The sequence below is a fragment of the Panthera tigris genome, chromosome C1 (genome assembly GCF_018350195.1).
Source record: "Panthera tigris isolate Pti1 chromosome C1, P.tigris_Pti1_mat1.1, whole genome shotgun sequence".
NCBI classification, from domain to species: domain Eukaryota; kingdom Metazoa; phylum Chordata; class Mammalia; order Carnivora; family Felidae; genus Panthera; species Panthera tigris.
In genome coordinates, this window is record NC_056667.1 from 69961350 (window position 1) to 69974538 (window position 13189).

General features: G+C 39.6%; 1 protein-coding gene across 1 annotated transcript in view; it reads right to left on the bottom strand.

Annotated features, from left to right (window-relative positions):
- The window catches only part of LOC122240779, a 103109-nt gene extending 97536 nt beyond the window's left edge, over window positions 1-5573 (bottom strand). The window contains exons 1-3 of the mRNA XM_042993856.1: window positions 5505-5573; window positions 4564-4848; window positions 147-296 (exon numbers count right to left, since the gene is read on the bottom strand). Coding sequence (XP_042849790.1) covers window positions 147-296; window positions 4564-4848; window positions 5505-5573 — 504 coding nt within the window. The remainder of the gene's footprint in view (window positions 1-146; window positions 297-4563; window positions 4849-5504) is intronic.
- Window positions 5574-13189: the final 7616 nt, after the last annotated feature.

The following is a 13189-nucleotide window of genomic DNA, read 5'->3' on the forward strand; positions in this document are numbered from 1 at the left end:
GATAAAGTTAAACTGACAAATTATGCACAGTAAGAGATTAACAGCAAAAACAAATAATAAAATAGAACAATTATAACAATATACCGTAATAAAAGTTATGTGAATGTGGTCTCTGTCTCTCAAAACATCGTATTACAAGTACTCACCCTTCTTGTGATGATGGGACAAGATAAAATGCTTATGTGATGAGAAGTGCGGTGAATGACATAAGCATTATAGTGACGTAGTGGTCGGGTACTATTGACCTTCAGGTGATTCTTCAGAAAGAGGATCATCTGCTTCAAAACCTTGGGTAACTGAAACCAGAAAACGCAAAACCACAGGTAAGGGAGGGCTACCAGGTAGGTTGGGTGCCTGTTAAACATCAGTGGTAAAGCAAAGAGGAGCGTCAAAGGCGAAGTCAAGCTTAGGTGATGGTGAAGATGATCTTGTCAAAGCAAATCAGAAAACATGGGATGAGAAAGAGGTTAAAAGGAAAATGTTGACAAATGAGGCCTGGGACTTGAGGAGGAGGAGAAAGAGAGTTCTGGGTTCCAGGCACAGACGCACAGACACATGGACCAGCTCATCCATCCGTCTCCATAGGCTGGGAAATTAGAACCTTTCCATGCTCTGCCTATGATTCTCTGTCTTTTAGCTCTCGTGCTATTGAGATGCAGTGTGGGTTGCTATTAGTCACTGTAGAACTACATAAGAATCAATAGATGTGTAACCAGTTTATTGAAAAGGGCTGAACGTAATGAGTACAAACAGGAAGCAGCTGTATTTTCCTCCTACCACTGCCTTTCAATATGTCAGATTCCCCTTTCCCATTCCTTAATGACATCGCAGGCAGTTCCAGAGCTTTTTGGTCATTTTCAGCAACAACAACAAAAATTGGCCTCGTGACGGTAATTATGACTCACTTCAAGGTAGTAGAAGGCTCTGTTAAATTTAAGACTTTAATCTCACATCTCATTCAAACCTTCTCCCCTCCGCCAACAGACTCAGGCCCAACCTGACGCCAGGCTCCTGTAAAGGAGAAGCTGGGCATGGTCTCTTTTCGTCTCCGTCACCTACCTATTTGTGGCTTTGCTAGAGTTGGAGCAAAACAAGGAATGTCTAGAGAAAGGGACAAAACATTTTCACCTAGGTGGTGCTGATTATAGCTCTGTGTTGACTATTCCTGACTATTTATATACCATCTGGATGTTCACATTATCTTTCTTTCAGAGTCCATTTGTGGCTACTACAAGCCCCTACCGCACTAATGTGGGCCCTCTTCCCCTAACTTTTTACCACCCACACACACACACAAGTCCCCTCAAGGCAGCCAGAGCCGGGTACTCTGTGCCTTGCACTACAGAAAATACATATTTGTATGACACCAGATGAATGGGGGCAGAGGCTTCCCTGAATGCTGTCCCCTCTCCCTGCACAGGTGGCTGCATAAGCCCCACAAAATCCTGGTGAACCCATCACTCAATAATGAATAGCCTTCTTTGTCTCCGGGAGATCAGCCTCGTTGTAACAGGAATGAAAAGAGAAAAGAAGCAGTTGATGCTCAGTTTTTAAATTTTAAAGTACATTTTTGAAACCGACAGCAGAGACAAAAGTGTGAATGCTAAAGTTTTTCCTTGCAAGAACCAGGCTATTTTGCAAAAAAAGAACTATATACTTTTTTTTTTTAACTCAGAGAGCATGGTTTGGGGAATTGGGCAAGGAATAAAAAGGCAAAGCACTGAAGAAGCTCAGGACATAAAGTTATGCCATAAACACTAATTAGAAAGACCAAAAGAGAGCCTGGTTATGGCACTCCAGAGGAGATAAGGATTCAGAGGGCCGGAAGAGGAGAATCTGACCAGCAGGAGACACCAATGAGGCCCAGGATGGGGGCCTGAGCCTGGAGGAAAAACATAGTGTACCCAGAAACTGCCCAGCCTTTTCCAGATCTAAAGCCATATTTTACCAGCATCAGAGAGGCATAGAGAAGCATGTTATTGCCTATGTCTATTCTAAGAGCATCCAATGGACCACTGCACATCACTTATGCTGCGAAATTCCATCAGCAGGTCTTTCCATTACCATCTGGGAACTTACTATGCACTGCAGTCTATTTATCACCTGGTGATCTTGCCTATATGTTCAGCCCCACACTGAATCATCCTTTGTGCCTAATCCACCCCCTCCCCCTGACCCTTCAGCAGCTCAGGACGCTTGAAAGTCCCAACACAGTGTCCCAGAGTCTTCAAGTGATAGTATCCCAGTAAAAGGAGATGCCACCAGCCCTCAACTTCTTCATATGGATTATGTTGAGCGATTACTTTCACCCAATGCCCCTAGCAGCATCCCATGACAAAACTCCAAAGCTGTATATTGTTTCTATTAGGATTAGGTCTAAACACACCTTAAAACAATAAATCACAGTTTACCTAGTAGAAAAGCATAACAACAACAAAAATAAAACCTGCCAATTTGGAAAAAGGAGAATAAGGCAAGATACTCACGTACTCCAAGTTATTCACATCAGCTATTACAACCCCTTTCACCAGCTGAACAAGTGGGCAAATGGGCTTTCCTGGGGAGCCAGGCTTCAAGCCAATTTCTCCCTTGGTTTCATATATTAAGAACAGTGTAACAAGAATACTTCAATTCTTTTCTAGAAGCTATGTCAAATATGTTTCTTGCCTTATCAAAAGAAAACCAAGAAGAAGGAAAATATGTAGAAGTGGTATGGCTACGAGGAATTCTGAAGTCAAGCCCACACAGGTATTTAGACACACTATATACTGAATTTGGTAATACTCCATGTTCAAAATTAAATACCTAAAATTTACCAGGTCCTAGAAAACACTGATAGCGCATTCCACATTTCTCTGGATATTCACAAGCATGTATGACATTCAGTCTCAGAGAAATTTTCCATAAGGTCTTTTGAAATGAATTTGTACTGACCATTTCAGAACCTATCAATGCTGACCTCAACAATTCCAAGTCAGAACCCCTATCTTCCAATGCTTTCCATATTAACAGGCTGAAGCATAGGTGGAAAACCTTCAACATTCAGTTAATTTCTTATAGTCCCTGGAGAAGTCACTACAGTTTATACAATCTATTCATGCCTGTAGTTGCAAGGTGCTTTGTAGGCTATAAGATAAGATAGTACTCAATTACATTGCTTTCTGTTTTTTCAACAATTTAACAAACATTTACAAAACCCTATTTTGGTGTGCTAGAAGCTGAGAACACAAAGATAAATGGGAAACAAGCCTTGCCTTTAGGAAGTTCATAATCTCTTTTATTTGGTGTATTTATATGGCGTTCTCTTCTTTTTTCTATGCAATTTATCCAAATAAAGAGAGCATGCATGTGAAACTTTGCATTCATACTTACATCGTTTTGTTTGAGGAGAAATCTTATTCTCCCTCTCTTTGTCTCTTCCATATGATGTCTGAGGCCTATTTCTTTTTCTGATTCTCTCCCTCTCCACCTCAGACTTCTTCGTATTTATTCTCTCTTCCTGAATGAGTTAAGTGAAGGTGGATCTTATTTTTTAGACTTGTTACATTTTTGTGATCTTAAATTTCAATTTTTATACTTAATTTTTCTTTATTATTTATGTAGCCTTTATAGGATTTTCACCCTCTACATGTCAGTAGAACTTGACAGAAAAATACACTCCCTATCTTCTGAACTTATAAATTTGAGGTTTTTGTGTGTGTATGTGTGTATATGTGTGTGTGTATGTATATATGCATATGCTTAAATTTTATCCCCAACTGGCCCGTATGAAATACAATGATAATAATAAAAACCCATAAATAATAGAGGGACGATTACATTCATTTCTCATTTCTACTTATTGTCTGATAGCAAAAGTCCTAGTCTATGAGTTTCATTAGGCTTGACCCGATTTCTTTTATCTTCATAATATGTGAGCCAGGATAAAGCGATTCAATTTGAGAGCAATAAGAAATACCCTTAAAAAGAAATCAGGAAATGGATGGATTACGAACAAAAAGAAAAATTCTGTAATACCTGGAAAATAGCATATGAACAAACCTGGCTCAATCACCGTTTTATCTACTTCATGCCCCTGTATAATTAACTCTCCGGTACAAAATGAAATCAAGTTTTACAAGTATATTTGTCACACCCTAGTTTATGAAACCCCAACATTCTAAAATCGGGTTATTCACTTCATTCATTCTTATTTTGGGACTCTTTTTTCTTCTATTTTTTTAAATGTTTGTATTTATTTTGAAGAGAGAGAGAGAGAGAGCGCTCGCGAGCGCGGGCGGGCGGGCTAGCGCTTGCGCCTGAGAGGGGGAGGGGCAGAGAGAGGGAGACAGAGAATCCAAAGCAGGTTCTGCTCTTTGAACACAAAGCCTTGAGGGGGGAGGGGGGGAGGGTTGATCGCACAAATGCTGAGATCTTGACCTTGACCTTTGACCTGAACCGAAGTCCAAAGTTCAAATGACTGAGTCACCCAGGCGCCCCTGGGTACTCTTTATTATTAAGTCTTAGCTTTAGCTCAAACCACTGAGTGGATATACCATAACTCGTTTCTCCTGGAAATTTTACCTCCAATCTGCTCGTGAACTCCGGCTGTGGATTGAGGCAGCTCCCCGTTTCTCTGAGGCCGCACACAAGTCTGAATTCGCTCTGTGGGGACCTTCCATCCTTTGTTCTGAGAGCTGCCTTCTCTCTGGATCGTGTGATGAGAAGTTTTAAGGCTCTTTTGTCCCCTGTCTGCGTTTGGAGTTTAAACTGAAAGTGGATTTGTGCGCTTGCACGGCTACCTCCAGCCCTGTGAGCTCCCTTCGCTGCTCTCTCCTTCTCCCCACCCTGGGCGGCGCTGACTTCCGGCTGAACTCACACAGCCTGAGGAATACATACTCAATGCACACAATCTGATGGGTGTTTAGAGATACAAAATGCAAAGAGAGGAACCTCGTTTTAATTAACGAGCACACAATTTAATAGGAGGAAAAGTATGTGAATAATCGCAAAAAAAAAAAAAATTTTTTTTCATGCAACTTTAGAAAGACCTAACAGCCATAACGTAAAGGACTGAGGCAGTTATTCAGGAGGGTGTTAGAGGCAGGTAGAGATCTCAACAGGTTTCAGGTAAAGGGAATAAGCATTTTACAAAAGGAAAAGCAAGGAAGTAAACAACAGCTTCTTCCAAGAATTGCATGAAACAAACGTTATGGATTTAAAAAAGAGGCTCAGAGAGGTTATGTAAAAGGCTTAAGATGGCAGAGAATTAATACCCAGGTCTGTCTGGCTCCAGAGTCCATGCTCTCCATACTATTGCCTTAGAACGGAATGCAATTCTCTGTCCACATTACACACCTATGGCAACATGAGATGCCTTCTCAAGGCTGTGCCTGTGCCTGTGTTTCCCAGAGTATGTTCCACCTAATTTCAACAGGCTCCCTTCCCCATCGCTCAGTTGAAACTGTTCTTGTGATGGTCACAAACAGCCCCATGTTTGTTGACCATTCCACTTCCCTCCTCACCTTCCTCTGCATCGATGGAGCTTTCTCATCTCCTTGAAATAATCCCTCCTCTGGGCTCCTGTGACCCATTGTATTCCTGGTTTTCCTCAGACTCCAGTGGCTGCTCTTTTTCAGTCTCCCTTCTTATCTCCTTGGCCACCTCATATGGAAGAGTACATAGGCACGGTGGTCTGTCTTTCTACTCTCCTAACTTCTTTTCCCAAGTGAGCCCATTCCAACACCAGCGTTGTTTTTTGTTTGTTTTTTTTTTTTTTTTTTTTTAACGTTTATTTATTTTTGAGACAGGGAGAGACAGGGAGAGACAGAGCATGAACAGGGGAGGGTCAGAGAGAGGGAGACACAGAATCTGAAGCAGGCTCCAGGCTCTGAGCTGTCAGCATAGAGCCTGACGCGGGCCTAGAACTCACAGACGGCAAGATCATGACCTGAGCCGAAGTCGGCCGCTCAACTGACTGAGCCACCCAGGCGCCCCAACACCAACGTTTTAAGTATCTCCAACCCTGTGTACCAAAATGACAGAGGAGTGACTAAAAGTGTAGACTCTGGGTCAGCCAGGCTTCCTGGGTTCTGATCCCAGCTCCACTGACTAAAAACTAAGCTGGCGACCTTGAGCTAACTGCTTAACCTTCCTATACCTCACTTCTCCCTGTAAACGGAGATGATAATAGTAGCTGTTTTTATATTCAACCATTTTATCCATCCTTCCACTTTGCATATCACATTTAACATGTCCCAGACTGAATTCTATATTCCCTAGCCCTCACAGAACTGTTCCTCCTCACATCAATAAATGGCACCATCATACACTCAGATGTTCAAATTAAAAAAAAAAAAAAAATCTGAAAACATCCAGGGGCATCTAGATGGCTCCGTTGGTTAAGCGTCCGATTTCAGCTCAGGTCATGATTTCACAGTTAGTGAGTTCAAGCCCCGCATCACACTGTGTGCTGACAGCTCCGAGCCTGGATCCTGCTTCAGATTGTGTGTCTCCCTCTCTCTCTCTGCCCGTCCTCCAGTTGTGCTCTCTCTCTCTCCTCTCTCAAAAATAAACTTAAAAAAATTTTTTTAAATCTTAAAACATCCTGTTTCTTTGCCTTTACTAACTCCCAACATGAGCGGGTTTCCTCTGCTCTATGTTCCAAATATATTCCAAAATGTTCCAGTTTTCTTCACCTCTTTCCCACCCTAATCAAAACTACCATCACTTCTTACTTCATCAACGTTAGTAGTCTTTCAACTGACCTTCTTCTATTCACTCTTGTCACACTACAATCTATTTTCCATATAGGAGTGTGAATTATCGTTCTTTTTTTTTTTAACGTTTATTTATTTTTGAGACAGAGAGAGACAGAGCATGAATGGGGGGAGGGGCAGAGAGAGAAGGAGGCACAGAATCAAAAGCAGGCTCCAGGCTCTGAGCCATCAGCCCAGAGCCCGACACGGGGCTCAAACTCACAGACCGCGAGATCGTGACCTGAGCTGAAGATGGCTGCTTAACCGACTGAGCCACCCAGGTGCCCCTTGAATTACCTTTCTTAAAAGGCATAGCAGCGTATCACTCCTCTGCTTAAAACTTCCAATGGCTTCCCACTGAACTTAAAATCAGAGTCCACACTATGGCCTAGATGGCCCTGTGTGAATAGCCCCTTCCTCTCCATCTTCATCTGTACCACCCTCCTTGACTCATTCCAGGCCAGCCACTGGCCTTTCTCTGTTCCTTCAACACACCATCTTGTACCATTCCAGGACCTTTCAATGGAATGTTCTTTCATCGGCAGAGATATTTTACCACTGGGATGTCTCGTTCTTACAAGACTGCCGGGAACATAGTATGTGATCAGTATATACCTGTTTGATGGCTTGATTGATTGAGCCTTTTTTCAAGTCTGTAAGTCAAGATTTCATTCATCTAATCTATTAGATGAATTGTTCTTTAGATGAAATCTATCATTAAATTCTTTAGGGGAGCATTCTGTGTAAAGGAACTGTGAAGTGAAATTTTTTTTGAAGTGAATTTTTTTTAATGTCTAGAACAATTCCTAAATTATAATTATAAAATTACGACTTTGTCAGTTACAGTTATTTTGGTTATCAAATATATATGTATATTGATATATACATGTATTCACTGACTATATATATTTGATATATCAGGATGCTTTAATCTAGGGATCTAGGGATCTTGAAAAGGATCCAGGGATGCTTTAAAAAAAAGTAGGTGGCTCATTGAATACATAAAATTCATTATATTCTGAGGTAACTATGTCAAGTATAGAATTAGACCCAGGGTCTTAGATATAATTACTGTTTTTTCAAAACTAAATATTGAAAGGACAAGAGCAGCATCAGACCTCAAGGGTACAAAGACACAAGGCAACGCCTCCTTGTGGCATTAATATTCCTAACTTATGCCCGTCAATATTCCTGAGAGCAAGCTACAGAAACCAGGCAAATATTTACATGGAATTTTTTAAATCCACAAGCTTCTTCCTATAAAGACTTCTAAAAATAAACCTCTTAAAAATAAATGCCTCAGATGTATTTTAATTTTTAAAAATTTTCTGAATTAAAAATCACGTACATGAAAATACCTTTCCGAAAAGCACAGAATTAATACATTTATTGTAGCCATGACCTTGTTTTTTTTTCTTTTTCTGCCCTCACCCTGGTAAATGACCCCCCAGAGGTTGACAAGTATCTAAAGATCCATAAAACATGAATGTAGTAAGTATAATACATCATTTGTCACTGGCATTTTTAAGATTTGGCCTTATCGAGTTTTAACTGATATGTTTTGCAGGTACTCCTGCTGTTATATGGAAGCAATATAAGTTAGATATTTAGTTATTGCAATCTAAAGACACTGTGTTTTACTGAAGTATGAAAACCTTGAGAGGAAATAGTGTCCTTAAAATACTTAAGGTAAAACTTTAAGCCACAGAATCTAGCAAAAATTTTAAAGTTAATCACAATTCATGATTTGAAAGTACACACTTTATTGGTGAAATCTTCACACTTTCGTTTTTTTTATTCAGAGTTGCAAGTACACTTAATAGTACTAACATTTTCCTAAAGAAAATCTCCAGACATACCAGTTCTCTTAAAGTTAGATATGATGCAGCTTGATTATGTTGAAACAATATAAAAATTAAAAATCCACCACTTACACAATCTAAAACTCTTCCAGTTTTACTTAACTTCATTATACCCGTTGGAGAGAATAGATCCTGTCGAAAACCACTTCTGACAGGAAAAACAATGCCGATATTCAGAAACTCATAAACATGGATAAGTGAAATCATAAAGAAGAAACATGTTGTGCATAGAAAATACCTGGAGATAAAAATATGATCCTTTACAGAATGCATCATCAACTGCCATACTCCTAACTAATCACTGCACTTGGTCTGTCAAGTTCAGAGGCAGGTAAAGTAATAGGTTCCTAAATAAAGCATGGACACGATGCCACCACTTATGGCCGTGGAAATGTATTTTTGTAAAGTGTGCTTATGTTGCTCTCTCTTGGTGAAAAAGTAGTACTGTTCAAATTGAGTGTCACTGATTTTTTAAACTTTCTTAAAGGTTTTCTTGTTAAGGGGAACAGTCTTGTTTTGATACAGCATTTTCAGGGCCATTTGCACAAATTAAAGTGCTAATTGCTAACCTTAGAACGGTTAGAACCGCTTTAAATAATTCTGAGTTTCTAAATTGACATGAATTAAAAGCCAGTTAGAGCACACACTCAAACGTTTTCATTTATGGACTCACAGGAAATTTCATTTCATAATAAACAAAAGTAGCAAAGGGAATGGATAGGAGGATACTATGAAAGAAACTCAGCACTGAAACCTAATTGACTGGAAGAAGGTAAATATAATTGCAGTCTTGTAAGTGCTCTACCGATTTAACATGTTTGCAGTAACAAACCATAATCCATTTGAAAAGAAAATTTAGTGGAGAGACATAAGTAGTAGCAGAAGGTACAAATGTTTAAAAAACAGAAAAGAAAAAAAACTTGGGTGATCACCAATTTTCAAATCAGAACCAGTGATTTAGTGGAGCCGATTGGTACCAGCTTGCAAGAGCTAACTGTGTTCACAACTTCCGAATTGCATGTTTAGTGACATAGCTTTGATAGTTGAAATCTGTCATGGCGGGAGTGTTTACACTGCAGAAATTGGCAAACACTATAAAATAGGGTTTTGTTTCTGTGTGTGTGTGTGTGTGTGTGTGTGTGTGTTTGGGGGAGCTTGTAATCAAACAGTTACCAGCATACTACTAGAAATGCCAAAATGTGAAAGAGCATGCCAAAAAAAAGAAAAAAAAAACAACCTTTCCCTTTGATCAATGATAATTGATACATAATTAGCAACTTTTCCGCATTGCAATGAATGAGAAGACTGAAAAAGGATCTCTCAGAAGAAATCATTACATGTTAACCATTGTATAAGTGAAGATATTACCAAATTTAGTGTAGTATCTGGAACAAAAGGGCATCTTTCCCCCTCTCTTTAAACCACTTATAAATCCAATGATTTATGGCATTTTGTTGTCAGAATAGAAACTATTCACCGTGACTATTTCTTCATGTTCTCTCCTCCAAAACAAGATTCTTTGCAGAGACGCACTTCCATCATATGTTTTTTCAAGTTTGTTTATTTTGAGAGAGAGAGAGAGAGAACACACAAGAGCAGGGGAGGGGCAGAGAGAGAGGGAGAGAGAGTATCCCACTCTGTGGAAGCCAAGCCCCAGGTGGGCGGGCCTCTATCCCATGAACTGTGAGATCTTGACCAGCCTAAATCAAGTTCCCTACAGCAGTCAAATAGGGCTGGGTAAACTTTGGGAATTTTTAATTTCTCAAAAGACCACGCTCAACCAATATGAGAGAGTGTTCTGCACACTTTTGTTATTTTTAATACGAGACTGAATAAAGAGGATGTTCAATGGCATAAATTAAGGCATATACAATGTAAGCCAAAGTTTGTTTGACAAAGACTTGAAAATGATGTTCCATAAGCCAAGCCCTTTTTGTGTGCTCCTTGGGGTACACTCACCTTTGGGAGGCAAGAGTCAAGATTCCTCAGTCTTCCTTTCCTTTAAAAGACTTACTCGTACATTTAACGAAATAAACTCAGGAAACCACTGTTTTGCTGTTTAAACCTCAGAGCAGAGCATCCTTTGTACAAGACAAGAAAACGCAACTTCTAAAGTATCACAGTGTTCTGCAGCTCACGTACGTCAAAGGCACTGAAATGAACTCTTCATGCACGGTCCAGCAGCTCGTGCTTGCATTAGGTCCAGTTCACTGTGTGGGGAGGATTCTCAAGGGAAGGTTTGATTGATTATTAGGCCAGTTTTGCCTTCCCCTTGGACCCACTTGAAGATGTTATACCTCAAGGTGACTATTTTATTGAAAAGAATATAATATTAATTAATTAATGATTACATATAAATAATGGCAAGAGACTAATTGAGGGATGGTTCAGTTAAATGGTTCCAACAATGTCACTAACAGTGACAGCACAGCTGAGCAATTGATAAATAGTACCAGACATCGAGGGCAGATATAGTGCCTTTTAAATTAATCTTTCCATGTATTTCTTCATGATGAAAACCAATAACAAAAGTGTATTTTAGAGACAAAAAAGATGTTAGAGAAAATATAATCGTTAAAGCAGCAAGACTTGTCTCTTTATCATTAAACCCTCGGAATGGAAAGATATCTAGTGATGTAAGATTGTTTCTAATATTATTGACAGAAGGACAGGAAGATCATCGTGTCAGTAACATAGAAAGAAAGAGCTATCACTGCAGAGAACAATCAATGGGAGTGCAATTTTCAATGTTACAAATCATTAACTTGAAGATATATGAGGATCAGTTTTAAATACAACATATAATCAGAATCTATTGTGAAACCATACAATAAAGATAACTTTTTAAAAACTGCACCAAATCACTAAGGTATTTATTTAATAAAATAAAAACCTGACTTCTGGTATAGTTATTCTGAAGGCTCCCTATCATAAAAAATGAACATAAGACTTCATCTCACTGATGTCTTCAGAAATGCACAAATCAATCTTCATAACCACCCTATTTCTACTATCATTATTATCCCCATTTTACAGATTAGGAAAATGAGAAACAGGGTATTAAGGAACTTACTAAAGAGCAGACTGGTAGGAAGTGACGGGGCTGAGATTCAAATGCTGGCAGTTCACTTCCTGAATCCTGCCTCTTAGCTACCACGGTGCATACTTCTCATCATTTGGATTAAAGATAAAATTGTAGAGTGTCCAGAGTCCTTTCTGAAGAGAAAGTTTATCTTGAGCTGCTTTCGCCTCCTGAGAGTCTACAACATTAAACATCAATTCTGCTTTCTGCATTACTCATTACCCCTGCTGCTGTAAGGGCCATTCCATGTGGGAACCAGAGCTAGGTCCTCACGTTACCTAGAGGTGTTCCGTGCTAACAGCAATAGAACATTTTAGGCAATTCCTTACAAATAATTACCTTTTGTTGTAATTATTTGTTTAGGTGACTTTTTCCTGTACTAGAATTTGAGCTCATGGAAAGTGAGGGCGTTATCTTATTAATAATAATTTGTTTCTCTGGTATTTAGCATGGTGCCTGACACAGAGCTGATACTCAATACGTGTTTGTCAAAATGAAATTACATGCCATAGCCAAGGTAAGCAGCCTTGAAGGAAACAACCTTTAGCCTGCATATTAAACACACAATCATTTTTTAGACCAAATAAGATTTTTTTTTTCACAACAACGAAAACATGTTTAGACAATTCCTTGATTGTTCTCCTTCATTCCTCACACAAAATAGATCAAAAAGTCTGAGGCATTATTCCTCAGAAACCCCTCTTAAATCTGGATCTCCACCCCACTTAAGTTTAGGCCCTTGTGCCTAACCTATGTGCCCTGCAGTCACAGTGTCCTACTTTCCTGCCTCCAAGGCCTGTGTTCCTTCCTCTCCACAAGGCCAACATAGGCAACACCATAACATGCAGATCCCATCTCCTCATTACTTGATATAAAAAATGTCCATTGATTCCATTGTATAAAGGGTAAAACCCAAACTCTGAAGAGTGGCATCTAAGGCTTTCGTGATTTGGCCCCAACCTACCTCTCTTCTTCCATCAACACCCCAACATCACACTAAGCTTCTCTGTTGCCTCAGTCGTTCAGGCCATCTCACCTCTGACATCCCCCTGTGTCTGGAGTCGTTTTTTTTTTTTTTTTTTTTGGCTCTGTATGTTGAAATCCTGCTCACATATCAAGGCCAACCCAACTCAACCCAACTCAATTGCTCCCTTGTGACACTGACACCAGTTCTCCCACAAAGCATACTCATTACTTCTGCTATACTCCCACATACCCTCTCGTATCTCCATTGTACTACGTGTCTTCATTAATATTATATAATAGTGATTATGTAACTCCCCACCAAGAATATGAGTTCTTTTTATCTCAGAGCACAGTTCAGTGGTGTTTGGCAGCTAGGAGGCCTAGTTTTGTTTGTGGTGCTCATCAGGCCCTGTTGAACAAAACCAGGAATAGCCAATAAAAATCTTTCATTTATTGATTTTTCTCTACACCTTCTTGTTTCAGAAGAGGCATGTGTGTGGTAATTCTATAATGTTTATAACTACCATTTCCTGAGAACAAAC